General features: G+C 54.7%; 2 protein-coding genes across 2 annotated transcripts in view; both read right to left on the reverse strand.

Moving 5' to 3' along the window:
• LOC139604076 (uncharacterized) overlaps positions 1-13,304 on the reverse strand; it is a 1,261,625-nt gene that overhangs the window by 603,175 nt on the left and 645,146 nt on the right.
• Positions 5,914-6,846, reverse strand: LOC139603989 (olfactory receptor 14A16-like). Its single transcript, XM_071454989.1, has one exon. It carries the CDS (start codon positions 6,844-6,846, stop codon positions 5,914-5,916), a length of 933 nt encoding a protein of 310 aa, XP_071311090.1.

The following is a 13,304-nucleotide window of genomic DNA, read 5'->3' on the forward strand; positions in this document are numbered from 1 at the left end:
CAAGTGCAGCCCCTGCAGTGGGAACCACAACTCATCAGGTTTGTGTCCTTTGGGCTCAGGGACTGGTGACACTCAGAGGCACAGAAAGGTTTCTTGCCAGCAAACACAAGCTGAACATTTGAACAGTTTAATAACCATCACAGCTCTTCCCTCAGCTCTCTGGGATGTCCCAGCAGCATCTGACATGTCCAGGTCCCCAAGGCATTTCCGAAAAGGAAAAGTTCTAGACAAGGACATAAGAAAACAAAATTCTGTGATAGATATAAACACAATTAAGATGTTGACTAATATGGTATTTATTTTAACATCAGAAAGACTGGGCAACTTCCTAGAGCTTAAAGCATGAAACCAGTCATTTGAGAGTCACTTGAATGACCAGAGAGCATCTGGAGGACGAAATCTGGGAGCAATGGAAAGGACATAGATCCAGCCAGTCTAGTGAAGAGATGGCCACTTAGACATGGCCATTTCATCAGGAGAGCTAAAAGCACCTGATGAAAAAAGGAGATTAAATAATAGACTGAATATTGGTGACACAAGTAGATGGAAAGATCAGCATTTCTTCTCCTGCCATTAGTAGAACAATCCAGTAGATCCAGAAAATTCCTGTTCCTGATGGGAAAACTTTGCATTTCTCAAAAGAACTCAGATTACCTACATAATAACGATTTTCTTGTATATTAGGAAACAAACAGGCATTGACACCTGTGCCCCTTTCCAGGCTGACACCAGTTGTGTGCCCATGAACAGGCAGTGCCACTTGTGCCCTGAGGGGCTGAGCTGGGATTGGATCTCTCTGAGAGCACCTGAGGGAGAGCAGAGCACCTTGCAAGCTGCAGGTCCCTGTTAGCCCCGCAGGGCTCCTGTGCCATCAACATCTGCTCTGCTCCAGTGTGAAACAGGGCCCAGCATGGTGCTGGGATCATCAGAGAGCTGAGGTGTGTGCTGGAATTCAATGACCTCCCCATCCCACAGCAGCCTTGCATTTCCCTGCTGCGGCCTTGGTCTCCAGCCCAGCCATGGAGGCTCTTTGGGCTCTGGAGTGTTGCTGCAGCCCCCAAGGGCAGCTGAGCTCTGCCTTTGGCACAGTCAGGGCTGGCCAGCGCAGGCCATGCTCAGCAATTGCTTGTGTGTGCCTGGCCTTGCTGTCAGCCCCGGCAGCGGCTGCGTGGCCCCTTTGTGGCCCTGTGCTGGCCCAGCCATGGTGGCCCAGCCCCTGTGCAGGCCCAGCCCAGGCCAGGAGCATTGCGGCTGGGAACGGCCCCTGTGCCGTGGTGCCCATGGCAGCCTTGGGGCTCTGTGCCCCATGGCCTCCCTGCTGGGCAGCCTCTGCCAGCTCCTGCAGAGCCCCTGGCACCTGTGGGGCTGCACAGACAGCCCTGCCCCGGGCTCTGCCGGCCTCTGGGCCAGCAGAGAGGCAGCCAGGGCTGGCCATGGCCGGGAACAGGCCCTGAGCCCCGCAGGAGGATGGAGCTGGCCCACAGCCAAACTCAGCCCAGGCCAAAGCTGGGCTCAGCAGACAGGGCTGCCAACGCATGGGCACAGAGGCTGGCGCTGACAAATGTCCTGGGCCCCCTCCCTGCTCTGTCTGTGCCACCAAGGGCACAGAGCAGCCTCCTCTCTGGGCCACTTGCCTGTTTGCAATGCCTTGCACAGGCACTGGCCCTGCCCCACAAGGCCTGGCCTGAGTCCTGCCCCTGCACGCTAAGCCAGGCTGAGATGGACACTGATGGTTTCTGGGCCAGGCTCTCTGAGCCCAGCCCAGCTCCCTGCAAGCTCTGCCAGCTGCCCTGAGCTCTGGGCAGCACCAAGGGCCTCTCTGAGCCCAGCCCAGCCCAGCCGGCTCTGGCCCCACAGCTCTGCTCAGGCCAGGCTGCTCTGGCCACTGGCCCCACGGCCTCAGCCCCTGCCAAGGCCACAGCAGCAGCTGCAGCTGCCACAGGACTCAGCCCCAGCCATGGGGGAAGGTGCTTGGCCAAGGCCAAAGGAGGCTCCCTGGCTGCCCTGCTCCCCTTGGGCTGAGGTGCTGAGAGCTCTGCAGCCCCTGCTGCCATCCCATCTGCCCAGGGCAGCACAAGAGCCCCAGCCTTGGGGCCCTCAAGAGCTGCTCCTGCTCCAGGCACAGGGCCCATGCCAAAGCTGGGGCAGCAGCCACAAAGCTGTGCCCATTTCTGTTCATTGCTGCTCTGATGGGGATTGATCTGCAGCCACTTGGAGGTTGCTGATGAATTTTCCTACTCCAGAGGCCTTGTCTTTCTTGAGCTCTTCAGTTCAGGAATTCAGTGAGAGAAGCTCATAAACATTTTTTCAAAACGCTGGAAGAAGAAAAGCCCTTGGGAAAAATTTAAGTTTTCAATTCTTCTGTGGCTAATTAGTCAGATTTCAGAAGTATATTCGAGGTGAATATAAAATATTGAAAACAATGCAGAGAGAACTGTTCTGTCCTTTTACCTTCTCCGGTTTATGGATTGATATCAGCAATGTCCAGTTGATATTTATCCCTAGCACCTCCTCATGAAGTTTGAACAGGTATGAAAATCCAGACTGGTATGAAAATCCAGACCCTTCATGGCTTACAATAAATCAGACTTTGTCCCTACCCCCACACCACCATTTCCCTCATCCAATCATCCAATCCCTGCAACTCAGAGCAGCTCATAAATGGAATCACATTCAGGGTTGTCCCCACAGCTCAGGGTTGGGGCCTGGTCAGTTCAATCTCTTTATTGCTGACACTGGAATTAGGAAGGGCAGGCTTTGGCCTGTTTAGGATGCTGATTTGGGGAGTACCGAATCATGTATGGATTCTTTTAAGGGAAAGAGCCATTAAAAAAAAGGGGTCCAGGAAGGATGAACACATTTCAAGAAAGTAATCTTAAGGGGGAAGGAACAGCCTGTCCCAGTGTGGCAAAAGATGAGCTGGTGAGGAAAAGGACTGTCCTGGCTGTCCATGGAGCTTTTGTGGGAACTCAGGGGGAAAAAGGACCATTAACTCAGAAAGTGTTTAAGGATGTAGTTAGGTTATACAGAAAAAAAAGTTGACAGGTTAAAGCTGAATTAGAAATTAACCTGGCAGCATCTGTAAAAAAAATGTGAAGTAGTTTTTATATAAAATTTAATAGCAAAAAGGAGGGAGAAGGAGAACCTCTACTCTTTCTTAGATAAAGTGGAGAAAATAGTAACTAAAGACAAGGAAATGGCTAAGCTACTTAACACCTTGTTTTTCTCAATTTTTTAATATTAGGACAGGTTGTCCTCAAGACAAGTGATCTCCTGAGCTGGTAGATTGGCACAGGGAGCAGAACAGCCCCCTGGAATCCAGGAGGAAGCAGCTGGGGACCTGCTGAGCCACTCAGATGCTCACAGGTGTATGGGATCAGATGGGATCCATCCTAGGGGGATGAGGGAGCTGTGGATGAGCTCCCCAAGCTGCTCTCCATCATTTACCATCAGTCCTGGCTCAGCAGGGAGGTCCCAGAGCACTGGAGGTGCCAGTGTGAGCCCATCCCCAGGAAGGGCTGGAAGGAGGAGCTGGGGAACTCCAGGCCTGTCAGCCTGACCTGGGTGCCCGGGAAGGTTATGGAACAGATCACCTTGAGTGCCATCACAGGGCACCCACAGGATGGCCCAGGGATCAGAGCCAGCCAGCGTGGATTTCAATATCTGCATTGATGATCTGGATGAGGGGATTGAGTCCATCATCAGCAAATTTGCGGATGACACCAAGCTGGGTGTGAGTGTGGATCTGCTGGAGGGTAGGAGGGCTCTGCACAGGGCCCTGGACAGGCTGGATCCAGGGCCCAAATCCAACAAGGTGAGGTTTAACAAGTGCAAGTGCTGGGTCCTACACTTTGGCTACAACAACTCCTGCAGCTCTACAGGCTGGGGACAGAGTGGCTGGAGAGCAGCCCGGCAGAAAGGGACCTGCAGGGACTGATGGACAGCAGGCTGGACATGAGGCAGCAGTGTGCCCAGGTGGCCAAGAAGGCCAATGGCTCCTGGCCTGGATCAGGAATGGTGTGGCCAGCAGGAGCAGGGCAGGGATTCTTCCCCTGTGCTCAGCACTGCTTGGGCAGCACCTCGAGTGCTGTGTCCAGTTCTGGGCTCCTCAATGTAGGAAGGACCTGGAGGGGCTGGAGCATGTCCAGAGAAGGGCAACAGGGCTGAGGAGGGGTCTGGAGCACAAGTCCTGTGAGGAGCAGCTGAGGGAGCTGGGGTTGTTTATCCTGGAGAAGAGGAGGCTCAGGGGAGACAAGGCAGTGTCAGGGCACAGGTTGGACTTGATGATCTCCAAGGTCTTTTCCAGCCTTGCTGATTCTGGGATTCTCTGAAACCCCCCTTGGAGCAGGTGCAGGATGAGCCCTGGGCCTCCTCTTCAGCAGCTCCAGCAGCCCAGGTCCCTCAGCTTCTCCTGGCAGCCCCAAAGCCCATCCTGTCAGTCCTGCAGAGCCTCTGCAGCTCCTCCTCACTGCCCAGAACAGGGAGCCCCAGAGCCAGACACAGCAGCCCAGATGTGCCCCCCTGGCCTGGAGTGCCTCTGGCAAGGGAGCAGCAGCAGGCACTGCAGGAGCCTGCAGACAATTCCTGCAGCACTTGTAGGATGATCCTGCTGCCCAAGGGACGTTCCCATGGGGCCAAGACAGGAAGTGCAATGGGGAGTGGGGCCAGAGAGGAAAGGGAAAACAGGGATGGGCTGTTGGCAGGGGAGGGAACACAGGAGGGCAATTGGAAGAAATTTGTACCAGGGAAGAGTAAAGAAAGCAAAGGTGCAGCCAAGGAAATGCTCAGGGCAGTTTGGGGGTGACTGCCAGGCAGCCCTGGCTCTGAGCAACAGCGTCTGCAGTGGCACAGGAAACTCCCAGCTGATGGGAACAAACTTTCTGGCTGAGTGCAGAGGCCAGGACAAAGCTGAGTGGTTTCCCTGGTGTCCCCCAGGCCTTGCTGGCCCCAGGGGCTGATGGCATTTGTGCTCCCTCAGGTTCATGTCCCCACAGCAACAGCATGGGGGTGCTGGCCCTGCTGTGTGCAATGCAAACAGGGGCTGCTGAGGCAGTGCTGCCGTGTCTGTGCCTGCAAGGATGGGGCACCTGTGTGAGCTGGGGGAGAGGCCAGGGCTGCAGAGGGGGGATGTTGTTGGCAGCTGCATGAGGACGCTCTGGGACGCTGCCCTGGGCTGTGCAGCGCACTGGGCATGGATCAGCCCCTGCTCTGCTGCTCCTTCCCGTCTGCCCCAGGGCCCTTGCAGAGCCCCAGCCATGCTGTTTGCCCCCAGCCTGCCCACGGCCAGCCTGGGGCTGCTGACGGGGGTTTCTGTGCTGAGCATTGGCCTGGCCGTGTTCTTGAGAGAGCCTGGGCAAGGAGCCTGGAGCCCCCAGGGCCTGGCCTGAGGCGTCAGCGCTGCCCCAGCAGTGCCCATGGCCTGTCCCTGCTGCAGCCCCAGCACTGCCACCCCCAGGGCTGTGCCCGGCCCCGAGAGCACTCAGGCCCTGCAGCAACACCAGGGCCACCAGGGCAGCGGGGCAGGGCCACGGCAGCAGCACTGGCAACACCAAGTGCTGCTGCTGCTGCTGCTGCTGGGCACAGCTGCTGGGCCAGCACTGATCTGCCCCAGCTCTGCACACAGACATTGCTGCTGCAGCTCCAGAGAAGGCAACAAAAGGGCATCTCTGCAGAAAACTCTGCTGGGAGATCCTTTAGTTCATTTAAAGCCACCAAGAGCGCAGCCCCTCATTGACACAGTCTGTGGCCACAGGGAAGGGGGAGAGAAACGAAATGAGAAATGTCGGAAGCAATGACATTTATTTGTGCATACGGAAAAAGTAAAACAAAGAAAAAGAACCTCCGAAATGAAACCAAGCAGAAGTATCAAAGATTACTTTTATTTCAAGTGATTTTCAGAAATTGGCCAGCAGTTTAATGTTTTTGAAAGCATCCAGTCATCAGTCTCCCCACTGCAGCCTTGAGCTCCTGGTTCCTCAGGCTGTAGATGAGGGGGTTCAGGGCTGGAGGCACCACCGAGTACAGAACTGACAGGGCCAGATCCAGGGATGGGGAGGACATGGAGGGGGGCTTCAGGTGAGCAAAGATAATAGTGCTGAGGAACAGAGAGAGCACGGCCAGGTGAGGGAGGCAGGTGGAAAAGGCTTTGTGCCGTCCCTGCTCAGAGGGGATCCTCAGCACAGCCCTGAAGATCTGCACATAGGAGAAAACAATGAACACAAAACAACCAAAACCTAAACAGCAACTAACAACAATGAGCCCCAGATCTCTGAAGTTGGAGTGTGAGCAGGAGAGCTTAAGGATCTGTGGGATTTCACAGAAGAACTGGCCCAGAGCATTGCCATGGCACAGGGGCAGGGAAAATGTATTGGCTGTGTGCATGAGAGCATTGAGAAAGCCACTGGCCCAGGCAGCTGCTGCCAGGTGGGCACAAGCTCTGCTGCCCAGGAGGGTCCCGTAGTGCAGGGGTTTGCAGATGGACATGTAGCGGTCGTAGCACATGATGGTCAGCAGGGAAAGCTCTGCTCCAGTAAAGAACAGAACGAAAAAGAGCTGAGCAGCACATCCAGTGTAGGAGATGTTGCTGGTGTCCCAGAGGGAATTGTGCATGGCTTTGGGGACAGTGGTGCAGATGGAGCCCAGGTCGCTGAGGGCCAGGTTGAGCATGAAGAAGAACATGGGCGTGTGCAGGTGGTGGCTGCAGGCTACGGCGCTGATGATGAGGCCGTTGCCCAGGAGGGCAGCCAGGGAGATGCCCAGCAAGAGGCAGAAGTGCAGGAGCTGCAGCTGCCGCGTGTCTGCCAATGCCAGCAGCAGGAAGTGCCTGATGGAGCTGCTGTTGGACATTTGCTGGGGTTGCACATGGGCACCTGTTTATGGAGAAAGGACAGTGAAGAGTTAGAGGAGATACCTGTAAACAAAACCAAAGCCTTTTCCAATACACCTACCCTGGAACACACACAAACACACTTCTATTTTTAAGAGTTCTTGTGTTTTCTTTAAAAGCTTCCCCATACCTCTGCTAGTGTACTTGAATATCAGAAACCCTCAGCATTTCTGCTGCCCTTAGGGAATAGAGAGCATGTTCTGAGAGGCAAAGTGATAAGTGGAGAGCTAGTGGACATTGTCTGTCATTCTGACCTGCTCAGAATATCTCTGGGCTTTAAACTTTGTCAGTTGGAGGGTGATCACCTCCCCATGTTTCCCTTTAAAATTCCCCAGGTACAGTTAGAGCAGATGTTTCCACCACAGCCCAGCTCCACATTTGTAGCCAAGGACTCACGTTGCTCATTTCACCAACCCAGCAGCATTTTCAGTGTCACAACACCTCTGTCTTTCCCCATCAATCTCGTAACTCAGAGCTGCTCTAGGACAGGTTTGCACCCTGGATTGAAGCTCCCAGCTTGGACTGAAATCTCAGGGAGACTTCCAAGTGTCCTTCTGATGGCATTGGATTGTGGGAGATGCAGCTCCTTCCCTGGCTGCACTGACAGCATTGCCCAGAGCTGGGCACTGGGGACAGCGTCACCCTGAGCCAGCTGTGCCCCCTGCCAGAGCCCCCAGGGCCCGGCAGCTGCTCCCAGCCCTGTGCTCTGCAGAGGGAACTGGGCCCGGGGCTGCAGAGCTGCCCCACGGCTCTGCTGCAGCTCTGCCTGCACAGGAGGGGCTGCACGCCTTGGAGCCCCGGCCCTGAGGGCAGAGGCTTGGCTGGGGCACAGGAGGGAGGGGGCTTCTTCAGAGGGAGGGGCTGCACTGCAGGGGCTCCTGTGGGCATCTCTAAACTCTCCCTGCCACAGCATTGCTGGGCTTTGTTTTCTCTCATTGCCTCATCTTCTCTCTGCTTCCTGCAGATTTTCCTCCTGCAGGTGTTTCCCTGTGCCTGATCTCTCCCTGCCAGCACCCACAGACCCCAAATCTCTGTGCACTCTCCTTGGCCCTACAGAACCCTGCCTGTTTGCAGGGCACTGGCTGGGGGCAGGTTCTGTTTGCAGCTTGGAGAAAGGACAGCTCAGACTGAGCCTGATGGCTCCAGCAAAGGTGATGCTGCTGCTGTCCATGGGCAGAGTGGCTGAAAGCACATTAGGGATCTCCTACTGATCACTAAAAAGAAACAGTTCAGATGTCTCAGGCACTTGTCAAAATTCATAATTATAATTCATAATCAACCTTTATACTTATCCCCCCCTCCCTGCCATGCTCCAATAGTGAGAAACTGAATACAACGTCTTTGAAAGTTTCCTCATTTTTTACAAAGTCCTTGTCTTCGAAATATTCTGTGACTGACCAGAACCCCTCAGCATGTCAGAGATTCATGAGCATTTCACCTCCCCTGCCCCAGAAATACTCAGAGTTGTACTCACAGGCTCTGCAGGCATTGGCATGTTCCAGCTTCAGGAGATGGCTCCAGGAGCTGCAGCTGCATTGTCCTGCAGCCAGAGGTTCCTGTGCCAAGGGCTGGCAGTGATTGTGCCCCAGGCACTTCTCAGCCCCTTCCCAGCCCTGACTGATTGAAGCTCTCTGTGCCTCTGGGCTGTGCCCGGGCTGGCTGCAGGCAGTGCCCCAGCCCTGCTGGGCTGGCACAAGAGCTGCTCATCCAGAGAAATGTGCTTTTGAAGCTCTTCTTGGTGACCAGGAGCTGCCTCTGGGCCAGGAGCCCAGCCCAGCTCAGCAGCACAGACACAGCACAAGGACTTTAATGAGCCTCTGGGGCTTTGTGCTCAGGCCCTGAACATCAGTCCCTGAGAGGCAGCTGAAGAAACCTCTGCAGAACTCCAAGGCAGAATCCAACTCCAAACTTTCTTGGACTTTTAATGGGTCCCAGAGAGGGACAGGACTGAGCAAGTGTCCCCAGGCCCCAGGCAGAGCAGAGAACTGCAGGCAGTGATGACAGGTGGGGACAAAGAGAAGCCAAGTCTTGGTGCCCTGGGGCACAGCAGGGTCTGTGCCAGCAAGGGCTGGGAGGAGACACCTTGTCCTGAGGCCCTGGGGCCTCCTGGCACAGCCCCAGCCAGGCTGGGCACTGTCAGCCCCTTGTGCTGCCCTCAGCATCCCCCCCTAGCCCACATCCCAGTGGCCTCAAGGATCTGCTGCAAGGAGTCCCTGGGGAGCCTTGCTCAGCAATGGCCCTGGGGGCTCCTTCATGCTCCCTGCAGGGACTGCAGGTTTTTCAAAGGACTTTGGCTCTGGCTTTGGCCTTGAAGGCTCTGAGAGGTTTGTGCAATCATGGCCTCCAATTATCTGCTTTAACGAGTCCCTTGAGAGCTCTGTACTGACACTCAATAGGACTCATTATTGTGCTTGAGAGACTCAAGGTTTTTTAAAGTACTTTGGATTGTCCTTTCCACACTGAGTCTCTGAGAACTTTTTGTGCCATCTGGGCCACCAATTCTCTCTTCCATGGAGTCCATGAGCAGCCTGTGTTGGGATGGACCTCAGTGAGACCCATTCATGCTTTGAGACACTTTGGGGTTTTCTTCTTACTTTGACTCCTGGAAAGGTTTGTGCGATCTCCTCTCAGGCCCTGAGGTTCAAGGGCTCGGCTCCAAATGCACCACAGGGCTCATGAGGATCAAGCAAGTCCTGACAAACCATGGCTCTGCCTTGATTTCCCTCTAGTCTTGTTCAGTTCAGCAGGAAGTTTTCCTTTTACAGTTATGGATGGTATAAATAAGAAGCTTGACTAGCTCAATATTCAAGGAGCAATCAATTTATTAATTAATATGGTAAAGTATGAGCAATACAGCACTGGCTACAGTGGGGGAAGTTTTCCTTCCAACTGCACACCCACAGTTGAGGCTTACATGTATTTATAGGGGTACTCATCAGCTTTCTCAGCAGTTTCTATTCCAATTCTTACTCATCAGCAGTTTCTATTCCCAATTTTTACGTCAAAATTCTATACACTATTGTGATTTAGTTTCTCTCAGGATGTATCCCAAAAGGAGTATCCCAGATGGTGGTGGTCCGGTTTCCAAAAGAAGAAAGACGAATCCCATCTGGTGAGGTCCAGCTCTCCAGATGTGGGTCCTCCTTTTAATTGCAAAGACTATAAATCTAACAACAGTGATGTCCAGCTTCCCTTGGTTGAAACTATAAATCCTTGAGGTGGTGTTCATCTTCCTTTCTCAAGCTGTTTTTCTCTGCTTTATTAAGGCGTGAGATAAGCATGTTTCCTTTATATATATTTCATTGCTATAGTTTCAAGGATTCAAGCAATGTTCCAAAATTATACTTCAAAAGGTTATTTTTGCAGAACTCTTTAAGGATTAACTACAAGCAAGAAGCAACATCCTTAATGCTTTAATGCCAATGCTCCTAAATCAACCAAGGTCAATTGCAAACAAAAGATGGGTTCAAAGGACTTCTTCCATGCTTTACTTTCCTCAGTTATTATTAGAATTCACAACTGTCCCATTGTCGGTCTCCACACATATCGCAATCACAAATACACACATTGCCTGTGTGTACCTGACACGACACACAGCTTTGTATTTCACATCCCCCCGTGTCCCCCTGTGTTCCCCCGGGCAGGGAGCTGCTCTGGCCCGGGATGGCCGGGCCCAGCCGCGGGGCCTCGCCGGCAGCGGGCAGGAGCCGGCCCGGGCTGCGGGACACGGCGGGGGTGCCCGGCTGCAAAGCAGCTCTGGCTCCCGCCAGGGAGCTGTGGGCAAGGGGCTGCAGCCGTGCGGGAGGAAAGCCGCTGGGCCAGCCCCTAACGCTGCCCCGCAGAAAGGAAGGGCAGGAGGAAGCTGACAAATGAGCTCGGAATGTGGCAGTGCAGAGATGAAGGGACAAGTGCCCTTGCGGGCCGGGGGTCGGGGCCAGCCCTCGGGCAGGGCTCCGAGCGGCTCCTGAGCCGGCCTAAGGGCTGCCTGTAAGGATTGCAGGCGGCAGCCGAGAGCAGCAGCGCCGGCAGTGCCAGCTGGGCCCCACGGCCATCTGCCCGTGCCTTCGCAGCCCGTGAGGGCCGCGGGCTCTGCAGCGCCGCTCCTGCTCCCACAGCCGGCCCGGAGCCTCAGGGCTGCCCCGCAGGCGCCGCGGCAGCAGCAGCGGCCTCAGGGCCCGGCCCGGGGCTCGATCTGCTCAGCCCGGGGGGCAGAGCCACAGCAGGGGGGAAGGAGCTGAAGGAGCACCAGGGAGCCCGGGGAGAGACAGGCTGTGAGACAAGGCTCTGCCTATAATTTTAACAGTTTTTATTAACCTAATAACTATCTACAACTAACTTAATAACTATATACAAGTAAAAAGTCAAGCTTTTTATGACAATTGTCACAGGCGTTTCTTGCTTTGGACAATATGTCCCAGGTCGAGCATTGGGCGCTGAGTCCTTTCCAGCTGGCCGGGGGCTGTTGATGTCTGGCGGGGCTGCAGAGGCTGCTCGAGCCCTGGGGCCCATGAGACCTGTCGAGGAGCTGTGCCTGGCCGTGCTCTCCTGAGGCGGCAGGGCCTGGGCGTGAAGGGCAAGGGTGAGCCGCCACAGGTGCTGGCCCCAGCGCACCAGGACTCAAGCTCTTGTCCCACGCTGGGCATGGCCATTCTCCCACATTACTCCAGCTCCAAGCTCAGTTGCCCCATGTGCCAGTCCTCCTGCTCCATTCTGCCCCTTTCTTCTTACCCCAGATGCAAAATACCCACGCCACATTACCCAGCTCTGTACACAGAGCCCTACTCATCCCCCAGCTGGCACCCTGCAGATAATCAGCCCCTGTCGTCATTGACCCCCTTGCCCTGACAGGGCCACACCTGACGCATCCTGTGTCCTGATCGCCGTATGATGCTGGTCATTACGGCCCCTCGAGATGTGTCCATCACCGTGCAGCAGGGTCACACTGGGCTGAGGAGGAGAGGGCAGCTGGCTGCAATGCAGGGCCCAATCCAGCACACCCCAATAATCCAACTCAGGTCTCTCTGGAGACTGAAGGCACAGATTCCCCCTGGATAGTCAGCAATGCCATCAAGCCTCAGTCACCATTCTGTGTCCCCACCTACATCACACCTACCTTGTTGTGTACCAGGAGATGCTGCAGCTGTGCACTTGTATGTGGGGAAGCCTTGATGTTCTGCATCGTGGAGCTGCTGCTCTGATGGTCCCCAGAGCTCTGCGGCACACGGGGACACTGGCACGGACCAGCGGCCTCCTGTGGGATGGGGCAGAGGACACTCAGTGCCCAGCCCTGTGGCATGCAGGGCATCACCCTGCTGTGCCAGGGAGGGCACTGGCAGTGCTGCCTGCAGGGGCATGTCCCTGCCAGCTCCTGTCCACCTGCTGCAGGAGCCCCAAGCCCATCCCACCAGGCTGCATCTGCTGGCTCTGTCCCCATGGCCACGTGTGCTGGCCATGGCACCAGGCAGGTCCCTGTGCACAGGACACCAACTGGCAGGAGCTGGGCTGTCCCAGCTGCAGGGATTGGTTTTGGGAACTCCTTTCACAGGAGGCACCCAATCTCCGTCTGTAGGATTGACGGGGGTAGCACGGTCGGGACGAACGGAGACGAGAGATCTCTGAAGCCAGGTCGTGGACGGTTTATTGCAAAGGGCGTGGGTGCAGGGCCCTGCTTGGAGCTGCCAGCCACAGCTCGGAGCAGGCCTGAGAGAAGAGAGGGGTAGAGAGGATGAGAGGGTAAGAGAGCAAAAGCATAAGAGAGTAAAAGGGGTATGAGGATAAAAGGCAAGAGCTAAGAGACAAGAGGTAAGAGTAAGAGCTAAGAGCTAAGAGCATAGAAAAGTAAGAGCTAAGTTCCCATTACAATACAATAAATCATCTTCTGTGTTGAATATTCTGATTCTCACTTAACCAATCTAATCCAACATACAAATCCTATAGCATTTCCATACAGCCTATAAGAATCACTACATTACCATACTGTGCTACATTTTAAACCCTAAAAACTCCTCTTTGGACCCCTTCTGCCAAGCTGGCAGGGTCTGCTCGGACCCTTGGACCTGCCTGCAAGCAGAGGGTCTTGTTTCATCAAAAGGGGATTACCTTCAGCTGGCCACACCGTTGTTTTCCCGTTGTTCAGTAACTAAGGGATCTCGAAGCTTGCTTTCATTTCAATCTCGCTTATAGTTTCCATATTCTCAAAATCTTTTCCCAGGCAATCATATTTATAAGGCTTTCCTGTTTCATCGTCCCCAACAGCCCTCCAAGCCTGAGCTCAGACTGCAAACAGACGCAGCTCATCAGATGTGCTTTCAGCAACCTTGGGACAGAGAGATGGGCCAGACAGGGCAGTGCAAGGCAAGGAATGCAAAAGCCCCCAGCCCTGGGGCAAGCACTGGCCCTCCACAGCTGCCCTCTGCTC

Source organism: Agelaius tricolor, unplaced genomic scaffold, assembly GCF_023055355.1.
Source record: "Agelaius tricolor isolate 1412-34295 unplaced genomic scaffold, bAgeTri1.0.p SCAF_43, whole genome shotgun sequence".
NCBI lineage: Eukaryota > Metazoa > Chordata > Aves > Passeriformes > Icteridae > Agelaius > Agelaius tricolor.

Excerpts from the sequence above, each read along its gene's own strand:
- LOC139603989 (XM_071454989.1), bottom strand. The coding sequence starts at position 6,846 with ATGTCCAACAGCAGCTCCATCAGGCACTTCCTGCTGCTGGCATTGGCA.